Source organism: Anopheles stephensi, chromosome 2, assembly GCF_013141755.1.
Source record: "Anopheles stephensi strain Indian chromosome 2, UCI_ANSTEP_V1.0, whole genome shotgun sequence".
Taxonomy (NCBI): Eukaryota; Metazoa; Arthropoda; class Insecta; order Diptera; family Culicidae; genus Anopheles; species Anopheles stephensi.
The window spans coordinates 78,651,001-78,666,541 of record NC_050202.1 but is presented as its reverse complement, the minus strand read 5'-3'; the positions used below and the strand labels follow the sequence as shown (position 1 = coordinate 78,666,541).

General features: G+C 48.6%; 3 protein-coding genes across 7 annotated transcripts in view; 1 reads left to right on the top strand and 2 right to left on the bottom strand.

Annotated features, from left to right (window-relative positions):
• Positions 1-221: 221 nt before the first annotated feature.
• LOC118508528 (protein FAM160B1-like) lies at positions 222-3,753 on the bottom strand. The gene is made up of 6 exons (XM_036048402.1): positions 3,454-3,753; positions 2,429-3,277; positions 1,911-2,364; positions 1,722-1,846; positions 1,440-1,645; positions 222-1,366 (listed from the first exon to the last, which is right to left on the bottom strand). Exons 1-6 carry the CDS (start codon positions 3,532-3,534, stop codon positions 547-549), a joined length of 2,535 nt encoding a protein of 844 aa, XP_035904295.1. The 5' UTR covers positions 3,535-3,753; the 3' UTR covers positions 222-546.
• Positions 3,754-4,063: 310 nt separating this feature from the next.
• On the top strand, positions 4,064-4,946 carry LOC118508533 (protein KRTCAP2 homolog). Its single transcript, XM_036048411.1, has 4 exons — positions 4,064-4,149; positions 4,225-4,379; positions 4,454-4,584; positions 4,651-4,946. The coding sequence occupies exons 1-4, from the start codon at positions 4,146-4,148 to the stop codon at positions 4,757-4,759; spliced, it is 399 nt and encodes a 132-aa protein (XP_035904304.1). The 5' UTR covers positions 4,064-4,145; the 3' UTR covers positions 4,760-4,946.
• A 297-nt stretch (positions 4,947-5,243) lies between these two features.
• LOC118508525 overlaps positions 5,244-15,541 on the bottom strand; it is a 113,343-nt gene continuing 103,045 nt past the window's right edge. For all 5 annotated transcript variants that reach the window (XM_036048394.1, XM_036048393.1, XM_036048395.1 and 2 more), the window contains exons 10-13: positions 14,482-14,626; positions 14,247-14,396; positions 11,633-11,810; positions 5,244-11,553 (exon numbers count right to left, since the gene is read on the bottom strand). In XM_036048394.1, the coding sequence (XP_035904287.1) occupies positions 8,126-11,553; positions 11,633-11,810; positions 14,247-14,396; positions 14,482-14,626 (3,901 nt within the window). In that variant the 3' untranslated portion in view covers positions 5,244-8,125. The remainder of the gene's footprint in view (positions 11,554-11,632; positions 11,811-14,246; positions 14,397-14,481; positions 14,627-15,541) is intronic.

The window sequence follows — 15,541 nt, the reverse complement described above, 5'->3', positions numbered from 1 at the left end:
ACGCATCGTTACGCTCTCCTGCCGCATTCGCGCGAGCATAACATACGAACAACAGCAAGAGAGGAGAGACACACGCACAGAAAAGAGATCAAAACACACACACTAGATCGAGCAGGAGGAGAAAGAGTGAAGGTGTAAAGATATATTCTTGACCACGAATCTATCCGTATCGGAAATAAGACATTTTCTTCACTATGTTTCACCCTATTGATGCGCGGTTGTTGTGTTTAAAATTCAGCTATATTTTACGGGAATAAAACAAACGCGCACAATGTTTGCAGCAAAGACTTAAATTAAGATAAGCGTAACCCAACGCCTCTCTAAATGAAGATCGATTCCGAATAGTGTGGTAGTAATGCGAAGACTTATTTAACGCTTTCTTCGCGGTTTGCACTGCAGCCCTTTGTTTTGGCAAAGACTAGATCATAATGGACCATTTGCAAAAGAATTTGCGTTCTCCAACCACTGACCGGCCCCCGAACCTTTTTTTGTGCTACTTAAGATACGTACGCAGGAACGATGCTTTCCTATCCATCCGGTCAACGCTTATTCCTTCGCGTGATGGTACTTTACGAAAGCGATCGCTGCCAACTCTTTGCAAAATTCTTCCAACACAACGATCGATTCGAACAGCGGATCGTTGATTTCGTCCTCCTCTTCGATGGGCACACCGGACGTAGGATCGGTGCTGCTAGGTTCCCCGTGTTCACAGTCTCTATGGTAGAGCGGTGGATTGGAAAGCAATCTTCGGCCAGTTTCCTTTATCTTCTCCTGAAATCCTTCCACGCGCGGAATCTCGCCCAGCAACTGCCGGGCAAGAAATTGCATTACCGACCACAGGGTCGTTGCACCGGCCGCCACGGGAATTTCCGGGTTGAGCAGGATCTCGTGCAAGTACGGGTGGGGAAACAGTGCCAGCTTGGAAAGGATCGCTATCACGGCCAGATTCAGTTCGTACGGTTGCGTGTTCATCTGCTTGACGTGTGAGAACAGCAGCTTAAGTAGCGGGCCTTCGTAGAAGCTTTCCTCCGATATGCCGCTGTCCCCGCACGTTTGCAAATCGATGCTCGATTGACTGTCGGTGCTGTATTTGATTCGTTGTTTTTTCGATTGTTTCACCGGGGCCAGTGGAACGACCGTCATTAGGCCGGGCCCGGTGCTGGCAGACATTGCCACTGGTTCGACGCTGGTGCCCGCCAGTGGCGACGATTCACCGCTGCATGGCCAGATGGCTTCGACGGGCCAGCTAAACCCGTGCGTTTTCTTTATCCACGTCTGGTAATGCCGGTTTGCGTCCTGCATGTACTCCTCGTAGCAAATACCACCGGCGTCGTTAATGATTTGCCTCGGTAAAAGCAACAGGAAGCTGCGAAGGGGAAGAATAAAGACATCGGTAAAGCGTCAAGCGATCGAGCGTTGCACCAGAACGCCATACGTACTGGTTGATGACTCGTAATATATTGCTTGGGGCCAGAGTGCGTGATTTAATTGGATCGTCCGCACTGCCACGCCGCCGTTCACGGTTGTCTTCTTCGTCCGACCATGACTGGATGGTTTGCGAATTTCCATCGTAGTAGCCGCGGTTGTTAATGTAGAAGAACAACATTCCATGTAGGATCTTTTCGTGTGGATTATCCAACAGAGACTGCGGTAGAAAGATATGATTTTAATTACAGTTTCTGTCTTTTTTTGCAGAGCAACAGCAAACCCATATCACTCACCTCAACAAACTGTAACGTGGGCAGAAGAATGTCCGTATTTTCGTGGGCATTTTCTATCAAAATCGTTAGCAAGCAGTTGTTGACGTCCATCAGATCATCATCGCCGATCAGCCAGTTGGCAATCTCTGTACAAGCAAAGAAATGAGTATCGCCGCACTACGCGTCGCATAGCAACCCTCCCATACATACCATCGAGCAGTGCTTTTGATTGCGTTTTTTTGATAATCTTTGCCGTTAGCACCAGCATAAAGGGGGCGTAGCATCCCACCAGGGCAGGTTCGATATAGTTGATCAACATTTCGTCACGGATACGTGGCCCTAGTTCCGGTACTAACAGGGCACTTTCCTTCAGCAAACAATCACAGTAATCCAGCCAGCAGAGGAAGGCCGTTAGCTGGTAGCGTCCGATGTAGTGAGGCTGTTCAGGATCCCGTGGAAACAGTCCCCAGGTGACGTTCGCATCTTCGATATCACCCGTGTCCATATCTTCCGGTATTTGCTGACAGTTTGAGGCAAGCCGGCCAGCCATCATTGTGGCGAAGCGGCTGATCGTGTTCCGGATGGCTTTACACGATGGCTGTAGCGTCGGTAATGAGGCCAGTATAAGCACACCTTCACACGCCCGCACAACTATGGTGCTATCCTGCAGAAGAGATAAGGTTTAATTATGTTGCAGTCCGAACTCCGCCATCATCATCACCACTAACCGCGCTATCCAGGTAACTGACTATCGCATCGAACAGACTAAAGTGGTCTTCTTCATCACAGTCACAGCTCTCGGAGTCGCCTGCAGCGACGTTACTATCGATGGTCGTCTGATGTTCCACTCGCTCGGCCTCATTCGCTGACACACCTTCACCATCCTCCTCGGCTACGAGCGAGATTCGTCTCGTATCGTACTCAATCTTTGTGCTTACAAACAGTGGATTGTTCACTGGTGCCTTATTGACGCCTAACCCCTTCCAGTTTGCCAACATTTGTGCGGAATGGTGGTGAGACTTTAGGAACAAGTTGACCAGTACCGAGTCCTTGCGCACGAGCCCGGCCACCGTTTCCAGGAACAGTATTTCCTCTCGCTCGTACGGCGAAGCATATGTACCGTTGCAGATTTCCACCAGCCGTTGAACGGGTTGGAAAATGCTGGCATGGCCCAACGGGGGGCACTTCAGGCAGGACAGAAACCGCCGGACCCAGTTCAGCACAATGTAGCGCGCCCCGGGCGGTGTATCATTGACGGCAAACTCGATCAGTACATCCAGCGGCCGGTTGCTTAGGACGAACTCCATACACTCGGCCTTCGGTGGTGGCGGATTGGGTTTCGGTGACATTTCCGAGCTGCTCGGCGATGCGTCAAGTGGAACGTTGGAGTCCGTCTTCCCCGCCACTTCTAACCGTTGCTCTTCACGTATCAGTATTTGCAGCATTTGGTCCAGGTGTGTTGGAATGTTGGTGTCGTTGATGTGTATCTTTGGTACGGTTTTATCGGCGATGTAAAAGTTTTTGACCAACCGGTAGTGGTAGTCAAAGTCCTGCAATGCGGTCGGTGGTGGCGCAAGCTGTGAAGAAGCATAATAAATCAACAAATTATATAATTTTTGTTTTTAATTCATAATGCTTGCGCTATCAACAAGGGGGAAACTTGTCCATGCTTGCGAATGATTCCGGCAGCGCGTACTGCTTTGTTGTGGACAAGCCATGATGTCGTTTGTATTGTCACACGCCGCAGACTTACCACGTCGGCCGCCGTTTGCAAAACTTCCGATAGTTTTCCAAACATTTTATCGATTTCGGTCAGCTTTCGGCAGAGAAACATTCACTTGTAGCGTTATTGTTGGGAACTGTTTTACCACGAACAAACGCGCGGTTCACACGGTACACATGCTTTGGGCCGAGGGAGCAGAATATCATGCAGCAAATGGGTAAATTTGTTACGAGAATGTGAACACAAAACGCTGTAAATTTTATGTTTGCAATTTTGCACCTGTTCTGTATTGACGTTTTTCCTTGTTGTTTTCGTGCGTTCTGATGTTGTCAAATAGATGCACTCGGGTTGACAATAGTGCAAATCGATGAAGTTGCAATACGTCGATGAAAGTGAAATGCATTCATTAACATTTTAAAGCTGTACAAGATAAAACTGTCGTCGAAAACAAACCATTTAACAGGATTGAATGCAAAAATGTGCTTTCTGTACAAAAACATGTGATTGAAAAGATATAAAACTGTTCGAAATATTCCACAATTTCAGTTTCGTCGACGCGTGAACTAAGCCCGCTCGATTTTATCCGCGTTTGACAGCTGTAACGACGCATAGCGTCTCTGTGCGTGTGTTGGTGAGATAGGCATTCAAGATCGATTCCACGTCAAGAAAGTGTTTACATTCTGTATTTTCTTTTGTCCCACAAAACGCCGGTGCTAGTAAAAATGGGTAAATGTTTTAATATCTCAAAGTAACGCAACGTATCGTTTTCATAATTCGCTTATCTTGTCCGTTTCGTTTCAGCGGTATCAACAACGGTGTCGCTGGTGCTGGCCTCACTGTCGGCTGTGCTGATTTTTTCGGGCATGCAAATGTATCGACCCCTGTTGGCCTCCTCCCAAATGGCTACCATCTTCGGTGGATACCTCGGATCGTGGCTTTTCATTCTTTCCCTCACCGTAAGTAATTACCGAGCGTAGTTCCGGGTGCTGTAAAGGGTCAGATGCATTGTAACACGTATTCTTGCTTTAAGGCGGTATCAAACCTGGAGGCGGTTGTGCTGGGCTACGGATTTCAGGCCAAATTCTTTCCGGAAGTTTCGTTCTGCCTCGTCGTTGCGCTGTTCGCCTGTGGCATGGTACACCGTGTTTGTGTCACTTCGTGGTAAGTGTGTGCGGTTTTATCCTTTGCTACCGCTTGTTACTGATAGAAGCTTTGTTTTCGTCCTAGCGTACTCTTCTCAATTGCTGCCCTGTACTACGTTAACAAAATATCCCACAAGGTACATAATGTAGCCGCACCGGTGGATAGCTACGCTGGGAAGAAAAAGAAGAAATGAAAATCCTGGGTTATCGGGACATTGGACTATCCAAGGGCTAGAATGCAATTTTGTACTTGCATCACTCGTAGCGTTTAAGATCAAACTCGTGTCTAATCTAGAAAGTCAGCTCAGCACAGCGAACAACACTAATAAATAATTGACATTAAGGAACCGCCTAACTGAGTTCCGCGTTTGGTTTACAGAAGCAATCAGCCTGACTTATTATCCAATTGAGAATTTCGGTAGAGTAACTACATCTTAAAGTACTTAATGATTACATCGCTTTTCACCAGTTCCGGAAGATGTAATGATGAATATCTCAGGGGAAAAAGAAAGCTTACTAAAACATACCTTAAGTAGGTTTTTTGGACCTAGGTCGATTCCTTCGACAGAGCTGTTTTCCAAAGCCTTGATAGCACGGGGTTATCCGTTAGAGAACCACATAGCATTACGATTCAGCCCATTTGTTTCGGATGTATCATCGCCACTATGAAGCCATCGGTAGTGTTTTGCATATGTTAACTAATTTTATTAGTCAATTATCTAATGGGTTTTTCGCCTATATAGCGGTTTACGTTTGCATCCTTTATCTTGTTTTGGTCGATTCCTGGTTAGCCTAGCCATTCAACAGTACGAATTACACTTACCATGCTGAACTCTGTCTGCAGCGTTAGTAGCATTTGCTGTCTAGTATTGTTGTGTTTGCTAGCGTTAAAGATTTTATTACGTTTCCTATGCATGTATTCATGTAGTGTGTCTGTTGTTATTAAATTTGCCCCGACTTTTCGCTTTCCCATCAGCAAGTGGTTTAGATTAATCGGTAAAGTTTGTCTTCTTCAATGAATTTCATACGGGGTTTATCTACTCTACACTTTCACTCTAGGACAGAGTAAACCGAAACGATGTTTGTTTTAATTAAATTTCAATAAATACGGGTCCGTTTTAGACTTGCAGAATTGCACAGAGACACCATGCCTATGTATGTGTCGCTTACAGTGTGATTGGAATGGCAACGGGAACGTTCTTACACTCAACGAGTGTACTACTGATGCTGCTTGTTGTGAGTACAGAACACCTTAGCATTAACTTAAAACGATAATCCCTTTTTACGCAATGGTTTTAAACGCAAACAATAACAAGGTTATACATATTTCTATTTTTCAACACCTGTTTGGTTGGATGTGACTAGCTGTTATGATAATATGGAAACAAACAAAAAACACAAATCAAATAAAAAAGGTTCAATAAATGGTTTTGTAAACGGCTTACAAAACTGTTTAGAAAAATCAACATTCATGACACATGGATAAGGGATGGTTTTGGTATTTAAAAAAATGGAAAAATGTACATCGGGGCTTTGTTACATCACCTCATTTGAATCTCAACGCCCTCATCCATCGATCACCACTCATGCACGTTGTGTCGAGTACGATCCATACGTGAGTTTGCGGTTGGGATTAATCTTAACTGCACTCCCTTTGCCGATATGTGAGCATTTACTCAGTGATTCTATCATTTAGTATTATTTGTTGCAAAGAGGTGCGTGTTTCTCCTACAGCTACGCGCCTACTTCTCACTCTTTCATTATTGATATCGATTAATCCGAGTGCGCTCGATTATCGCTTGTGTCTACTAGTAAAGTAATAATATCTATCAAACTCAACATAACAGACGTAGAACAATTCGTTCCCAGAACACTAACAAAAGCGCCTACAAACGGTGGCAACTAACAACTGGTTTGGAGTTTTGAACTAATGTCTAACAAGCAGGAGTATCATGCTTTGCGTCGATAAACTCAACAGTTCATGTCATGAAAAAACGGGAAACAAAAAAACAAGTAAAACCCGCTCTGATTGATTTTCTATGTTGTCCACTCCGAGAAATGGCCGGAATGGCTTTTAATCGAATTAATCGCCCCATTGGCGCATACGTTCCTCTGGGGCTCTTTGTTTTTTTGTCGCTAAATCTCCTCGGGGCGCTACAAGCAGATCGAGGCCGTGAGTTTTGATATTTTTTATTGTACAGCACAAACCTCTCCGCACAATCAAGCCACCAATGCTGGAGAGAGTGGGGGGGTTTTTGTTTTGTAACATTTAACAACCGTGTTTTTCCTCCTTTCGTTGAGCCCTCCAGGTTTGCCCCTCCCGTTTATAGACAGGCAGTATAATGTGGAGCGATCGGTAGCGTAGAATGGGAAATTATGCCTGTGGACCATCCTTCGCATTAGTGGTCAATCGCACTAATGGTGCTGCAGTTTTTGTGGTAGCTTAATCCACATGCCTGCTCGTCCGTTCATCATAGAACCGATTGGTACAGTCTGATTTCCTACGATCTGCTGTTATCTACAATTTACAGTCATGTTCATATCATTACTCAAATCTACAACTGTCTAACACTCATCCTGTTCTTCGATGGCCATTCACTAAGTATTTATGTACAGCGATCGGAATTTTGAACTAGTACTAGATTTGCTGCAACATAATGTTGGTACACCTGCGTGTTTACTAGTTACAAACGATCTTTCCGAACTTTACTTAAACATGAAAAAACGCAACTAGCAACAAAGAACTCCAAAACGAATTACTTGAATGAGCTCCTTACAAACACTCACACACACACATCGGAAACCCTTTGAACTTTTTGACGAAACCGGATCGGACCGGGGAATGAAATTTGATTGTCTAACCGTACCGAAGGCAACCACGCCTTCCGATGCGAATTTGGCGTCCATTAGTCGATGGAAGTTTCTATTCGGTCAGACCATTACGACGGGCTCCTTATCTTCGTGAAAGAATAACTAAGCGCGTCCTTCGTGTTCTCCACTTTCAGTTTCAGTAAGCAAGCAAAAGAAGAGTGTAATCAGTAAGTACCCTTTACAACTGGATACAGTGTTCCAGATACTAGAGCAAATAGGTTTAAATGTCCGGAAGATATGGTGATGCTTGGATTTCCACAGTCTGGGATATGTTATGGCTTCCAAAACAGTTAACTATCAAATGCGTACATCAACGAATTGTGTCCATCTGGTGCTTTGATGCCAACAAGAAAATTGAGCAACATTTTACTCGAAAAGTTTAGTGAGATATGTCACGAACCAATGATGCCGGCTCTGTGAAGTTCTCTATGGGTATACTTGCACAGGATTCCTTCCCACTGCCATGCCTTTCCGATATGATGACACGTGCGATATGATACAGAATTTCGTTCACCTCAGCTCATCAACAGCATGAAGAGTGCGCTCGCTGATATGAGATAGCAAAGGAATTGGTATTCTTATCATTCTGCGCGTTATGCAGCTTAACAACTATATTAACAACCTTCGTTCCGCGTTTGTCGCTTCGACCATTCGGATCACGTTGCGTCCAAACGCGGGTCCTGCTCCTGCTAGGGAGAAAACACGCGCAAACTTCGGAGCAGTGTGGCGAGCACGTTGGCCAAACATTCTGCGTTCAGTGCCAGCTGTCCAGCGCCGCCCGGTCCTACCTTCACGCAGGCCAGCTCCCGGAAGCTGGACGCAACGTCATGTATCTTCAGCACGATGTTGCGCGTCTGCAGCGGTGCCGAGGTGGTACGCGTCAGGTCCTGCGCCAGCTCGGTGATGCGTCTGAGCGCGGACAGGCAGGCGGTTAGATGTTCGGGCAGGTGGGTAAGATTCGCATCGGACATCGACACGACCAGATGCTTGGAGGCGGTGACCAGCTGCAGTGCCTGATCGGTCAGTTCGTCCCGTGCCTGCTGGAAGCGATCCTCGTCGATCGCAGTACCGCCACCGGCCGTCTGTGCGGCCGAACAGGCGGCAGCCACCTGGTCCAGCTTCACAAGCAAACCGGCCATCGCCACGTCCGTCTTGGCCATGAGCGTGTCGACGTTCAGTACGTGCCCATTTTTGTTGGACAGTATCGGGCTGCCTGGATTGCTGAACGTGGCATGGGCAACGTTGTTCGCGAGCGTACCGACGAGTGCGGGGGACACCGCTGTCGGTAGGGAAGTTTTGCGCGATAGTTGCGGCGAGCAGAGGAGCGTCAGCTGTGCTCTACTGTCCACCGGCGGGTTCTTCAGACAGACCGGCGGGCAGTCGCTGTGCGAACGCTGATGGCCGACGGTGTTCGGTGCGGGCAGGTTCGTCTTCTCCGGCGCGGCCAGCTGCTCGTCCGGACAGTGGTGGTTGAATGCCCGGTCGATCTCCCTGTAACAATTGGGATTGCGGTGAAGATGGGGCGACCCAATGCCGGCGGTCCGAACGGGGGAGGAGTTGGCGGACAGGGAGACACCGACGCCACCCGGCGAATGGTGGTGCTGTTGCAGGTGCTGGTGCGGTAACGGCGGTACCGGGGGCGTTTGGTGGTGATGGTGAAACTGATGCAGATGGTTGAAGGTGGTTGCATGCGTGTTCTTCAGTATTGGAACAGGGCTGCGCAGGATGCAGGGCTTTATGGGTACCGGAGGTAGTGGCGGCTTCTTCGGTGGCAACGTGGCCAGCATCGGTACCGGGGGTGGTGGTGACTGTTCGAAACGGGGCGGTAGTGAGGGAGGATCGCCGGGACCTAGCTCGTAGTAGTTTCCGTTCGCCCGCGCTCCATACAGCCCGGTGGACGATGGTGGCGAGCGGATGGGCGAACCTAGCCGAAGCTGCAGCTCGGCACTCTTCGGAGGACGCTGGGGAGGAGCAGGTTGGTTGATGGTGGCCGTGTGTGGGCAGGGTTTCGGTGGAAGTGCCAATGGGGTGTCTGAGGTACCTCGAGGTTGCTGCTGCTGCTGCTGCTGTTGCTGTTCATGTTCGGTGTCTCCATTTTGCTTATCCTTCGATTTGGACTTTGCACAACAAGAGAACGGACCTTTCCGGTCAACGGTCGGATACTCGATGACGTGACCATTCGAAGCACCGCTAGCAACCACACCATTGCTCATCATGCTTTTAGAGTCGTGCGTTCCGTTCGGTTTCTGATCGCTGGACGATCCCGAAACTGCAACAGCTGCAGCACTATTGCTGTAAAGATCGTACTCAGTCGTTCCGGTGGTGCTGTTGTCCTTCGGCGGATAGTACACTTCGAACCGCGTTGGATCGTACGCATACTTAGCGAGGAGCGCACTGGCGATTGCTCCGTTTGCCACGGTCGACGGTGTCGTTGGTCCGTTAGTGGAACCGGCACGGGGTCTTGGCACCGGCCCGTCCGCTTCGTAGTTAAGGTTCTTCAGCGTATTGATATTGTTGTTCGTGCTGACAACTGCGCTCGGTTTGGGGATGATGGTATGGTGGTTTTGAGCGGGATGCCGTGCGAATAAGGATTTCTGGGAGTCGGGACCGGTCGTCTCGTTTCGATCGTTCAGTCCGGGTGGTGGTGGGATAATGTACGAAAGGATCTCCTCCGGCGTTAGTTCGACAGCCGGCGTGATCTTTTGCGTAGGGGGCTCTATTGTTACCTGCTTGAGAAACTCCTCCAAATCACCAGCTCCCAGGGCGGAAGGATTGGCACCGGTACTGCTAGCGGTACTGCTGGCAGTGTTTGCGCCGACGGCTTTACCGGCTCCAGTGCCATCGTCAAAGCCGCTAGGCGGAACGCTCAGCACATTCAGATTGTCCAGCTCGTCGGGTGTTTGTGGCGGAGGGATCGATCGTAGGTCGATGATGTCGGGATCGGTTTCGATGATGGAATCGTCACCGAGCAGCTCGTACCCGTACAGGTCGGCCAGCTTCTTCGCCGCCAGGTCCGTACCTTCCGTGCCGAGCTCGCTCGCCGTGCTGGCCTCTTTGAGCTGGCGCAGATAATCCTTTAAGCTCATGTCGCGCCCTTCGTTTCCACTGTCCGGGCTGTGCAGTCCGAAGCTGGTGCGGATTGACTTGTTGCGCAGGTTGGCAGCACTGTTTGTAGTTGGATGCTGCGGTAGCGACTGTTGCTGTGAGTTTTGCTGCTGTAACGGGCCCGCACCTTGTGTCGTCTTGTGTATGGGAGAGCTGTTCGGTGTGTACAGAGACTCGGAGTCACTTTCACTCTGCGATAGATCGTTACCGAGTGCTTGCAGATCGCTCAGTATCTGACTGAGCCCGGACAGTTTCCGCTGGGCTTTGGGCGTGTTTTGTGCCGAACCGGCCATGGTTTCGAGCTTACCGTTCAGCTCACTGAACGGTGCCGTGTAGATCGAGCTAAGCCCTTTCGCGATCCCGTCCAAACCTTGGTTTATCGTTTCGGTCAGCAGTGTGAGCGAATCGCTGTGCTTCAGCACACCGGGACCATCCTCGTTCGAGCTTTGCTTGCTGCTGTTTAGGCTTTCGCAATCACTTTCGTCTACATCGACCGACGTTTCCCGCCAGAAGTTGAGCTTGCCGGCCGGTTTCACCTCAAACTCGTGCCCGTAGTCACCGTGCTCGTTCAGGTAGCGTTCCGAGCTTTCGACCATCTTTTGCATCTCTGCCACGCGCCGCAATACCTCTTCGTTGCGTGCCTCGGACACGGCCATCGGTACACCTCCGATTTTGCCAGCGAGCAATCCGTCCTTTGACGCGCGCATGTCCTTACCGTTCGGCTCGAAGTCATAGCCCTGCAGACTGGGCCGAGTGTTTTTATTCGAGATGCGGGCACTGTTCGCGTTGCGGTCACATTCGTCCGACCGGCTGGAAGAGCTGATCGAACCGGTAGCGCTACGGAAACCGGTAGAATGGTACGGCGGTGGCATCAGGAAGGCTATACTGTGCGTTGGCTTCTCGGAGGGCAGATAGCTCCAGCCATTGTTAACAACCGTGTGCTGTGAAAGGTACGGTGGCGCAATGTCTTCAATCTGTGTGTCGCGTTCCTGTTCTAGGGGCAGCTCTTTGCCTGTTCGAGAGAAAAGAGAAAAGCGCACGGAAGAAGATTTTTGAGTTAATCATGGTAAAGGTATCGTTCAGCTGCTTACCGGCCATAAGTCGATAGTAGCCCGCCAGCACGATCGCAAACTCGGACGCATCACGGTCTTCCATCGAAAAGTTGATCACTCGATCGGGGCTAATGAAGACGGTCACGGTGTTCGACACGTCATCGTCACGCGTTACAACCACACGGATCAGTTCCTCGAGATTACAGATGGGTTGAGGCTGTAAATAAGCGAAAGTAGGAGAGTTGCTGATCCTTCGTTCTTTTCATCAAGTGCAAGAAGAATTCCCACAATTACACGAAATCGAATTAAACATCCTTGAAGAAGCGAAGAAAGTACGATCCTAACAGAAGGTAAAAGGATCTCCATTTTGTGATAAAATATGCATTAGACGAACGCGATTATCACCAGTTTGATAAACACGTTACGACACAGAAAAAAGAAACTTATCCATACCGTATTACCAAAAGTTGCGTACAAATCTGCCCGGATAGTTTAGCTACGCTTCTTATCGATGCATCCATCCTTATTAATAGCACAACAACCATCGCAAAGTTATAACACAAAAAGGAGAAGGGAAAAAGACAACACTTTGCTCAACTATCCCACACAAAGTTATACTTCCGCTCCAGCACGATGGAGAGAACTTGCCGAGATAAATGAGGTGTCAGTCGCTCGGGTCGTCAGGTTTGCCCGCTTTGCTGCTTTTAAGGCAAATTATCCATCCCCAAACTCAGCGCGCTCAGCGCGAAGATTTCGACCCCGCCAAGAATCAATCATGGCTCGTTTAGTGTGAGGCGGGGGGGTCGTCATGTTGGAGTTTGTTGAAAAGTTTCGTGAAAAGTTTTGCTTCGCAGATCGTTTATATCATTCCGTGCCCGTGCATGCCCTTCGGCTAGCGATGGGAAGCTGCATGTAAGATTCTTCGCCTGGCTCCACCTTGCCTCTGCCGTCTTTGGCCGAATTGATTCAATCCATTCGCGGAAACGCCTACCGCCCCATACGTACAGTTGGGCGTGTATGTTTTGGGGCTTTGGAAAAAGTTTTTCGTCTGCCGGAGATGGATTTTTCGACAGGTGGCAACGGCATATCATCCTTAACGCTAACCCCACTCTTCAAACGATCTGCACTAATGAAGCAACAGCATTAGCCTGTATGAAGCGCGGAGCATGGAGAAGAAAGTCATTCTTTCGCTATAATCGGAAAACTTTTAAAACTTCCGGCATACTGTGGAACTATTCGTGCGCTCGGTACTCGGTTGAAGTGTGACATTTTCCCAAACGCCGATTAACTTAGGCGAGCAGGTAATCAGGTTGCATACCGAGAACTGATGCGCAAAACCTATGCAAAGCAAGAATCATCCGTTCAAGAGAGCGGAGCCGTTTTATATCGAGTGAACTATTTTGTAATTTAATTTAAATTACTACACCTCTCTCTCTATTAAGTATCTGCTGCTCAGTATTTTGTAATCAAATAAAATGATTAAGAAAATTAGCAATCATTTATCAATGGAATCGATTTAACTGGAGTGCTCCAGTGTCATAAGCTGCACGGGGTTGAGCACACTGATTAACGCCACCAAACCCTGATCGTGACCGCCGAAAAACTGTATAATTACCATCAATTTCAAGACTAATGTCTCGGTAAACAGTATTTTCCAAGCCAAACAAAGCAAGGCTTCCGGTTCGTGTCCTGCCGCACCGAAGGCCGTCGATCAATCGGCGCTACAAGGCATTACTGGCGCTTACCGTTGCCGGGTGGTGAAAAATGCTTTCTTCGAGCCAAACTCCAGCAAAAAAGCCGTAATTTGGGAGGAGAAATGGAAGCAAAGTTAAACAGTGCCCGGGAAATCAGTGAATTTTTGGGGGAAAGATTGCGGACGTTCGGTTGTCAAGCGAAAGGTTGATCATCAGCAGGTCTGTTTTTGGGGTGGTTGCTGGTGGTTAGGTTTGGAGCGGAAGTTCTCCAAAGCAATGGCATACGCGTCTTGAGCAACCCCCCCCATCCCCCCTCCCCCTCCAATCTCTCTACCCATACATAAACACACGCATATCCAAACTGGGCGGCTGGTACGGTGGGCGCATGGTGGATAATAAATTCTCATTAAATATTTGCCCTAGATTTTCGTTAACAGATCGCGCGTTGTGCCTGCTCCGGGTGGCTCTCATCTCATTCCTTCCCAGTACCGAATTTCTGCCGCGTAACGGATCGGAACCATTCCTTCCGAGCTTCTCCTGGCCGGTGGGGAAAGTCTCGCTGACCGAACAGGTGGCCGGGAAGAAGAAAAGGGGCTAAGAAATTAGGCAGTCAGCCAGTACCTACCATCCTCGAAACTTTGCCGTTTTGTGGATGGGACTGTCGGTGTGCAAGGGTCCTGAAAGTTGGTGCTTAATTACACCTCGCGGGCAAATTAGAGGCTGGGGCCACTGGGTGGAAGGTAGGAGATTTTTAGGCATTTTGATTCTGTTCGGTGGATAGAAGGTAGTGTGAGGGAGCCGTATCAACACGATGTTTAATTCTATTGGCCGCTGCTTGCTTTACGGTGTGAGAATTCTTTCGCCGCTGATTGATAGCCGTTCATGTGAGCTTTTGGGAAAGATTTGGGGGCGTGCAATAGCAAAATAAGGTGCAGGAAAATTAAATATCAACAACTTACCACCGTGTTGCGTACGCCTGCGATTTGGCTCAACCCGAACCGTGGACTAACGAGCAGGACTCGCTCGACGCCATCCCGCTGGTTGGTGCTGAAACACTTGGCCCCGTAGCTGGGCAGTCCCGATATGATGTCGAGATAGTGAATTTTAGCCTACGGCGGGGGACAGTAGACAGTGGACAGTCAGTGATCTTGAGATGAGATGACGTATTGACGCATTTTTTTAAAATAAATTTACCTGTAGCTGGGTGAGCGTTTTGGTCGACGAACCGGTCATCTGTGAGTTTAGCTTCAGAAAGTGGCCCAACAGCCGTCGCAGTTCCTTCCGTTTCATTCCTTCGATCAGCGAAGCAGGCACAAAGCGATCCAGTCCAAACTCTCGTCTGTTGATAATTCGGGAATTGATTAAAGGCAGGATTATAATACTTTACCTATTCGTTCGATCTGCTCTGGTGGCAAACAAAGTTTAAGATTTGTTGAAATAATTGCCTCAAAACTTTCCAATTCGGAATGGCATTCGTGCCATTAAATCAATTGCCACCAGCCCGGCAGTGTATCAATAGAGCTACCCTTAAACCCCCCGGGGGTTGGTTACCCCACAAATGCCCTTTTGCTATCCGAAATTTCAGCTAGCATTGTTTTACATGCTGCAAAGTAGTTTTCATGGGAAAATCTTTACCCCAACAAACTTTTTACACTGCGCGCCCCACACATGCCAGAAAAACAAAAAGAACGTAGAGAAGCAAATCTTGTACGCTGGGCACAAAAAAAATCTCGACCAAAGTTATGCTGCTCAAGTGCTTCAAACCGCAGACACACACACACACACACGAGCACACATAGTTTGTGACACCCGCTCCGCTCGGTGCCATTTTCCGCCCACCGCAAGACACCAATTCCATTTGCAATTGCAAATATTTGTCCCCTTTGGAAGCCGCACTTGCGCCTTTTGCTCTGGACGGAAATCTGGCCGGTGGCTGGCGGTGTGGGAAATGGATCGTGCCGAAACTTTTCCCGTCAGCAAACCCCGTCCACCGACCCTGCGGGAGTGAATCTGTGGCAGAAGAAAATTTCCGAAATGCCGGAACACTTTCACAAATTGAACTAATAGCAGGCATGTCAGGACGGAAGCGATGTGTTTGCAAGTCATTGTCTGAAGTAGAAGTTGGCTTTCGCGAGCAGGGCGAGCAAGGCTGGGAAGAACTGCTACTACAGTTGGCCTTTTAAAAGCGCTAAGAAAAGGGGAACAACTTTTTCTTACCCATCGCTGTGCGCTACCTTTTTTGTCTTTCGAGCTA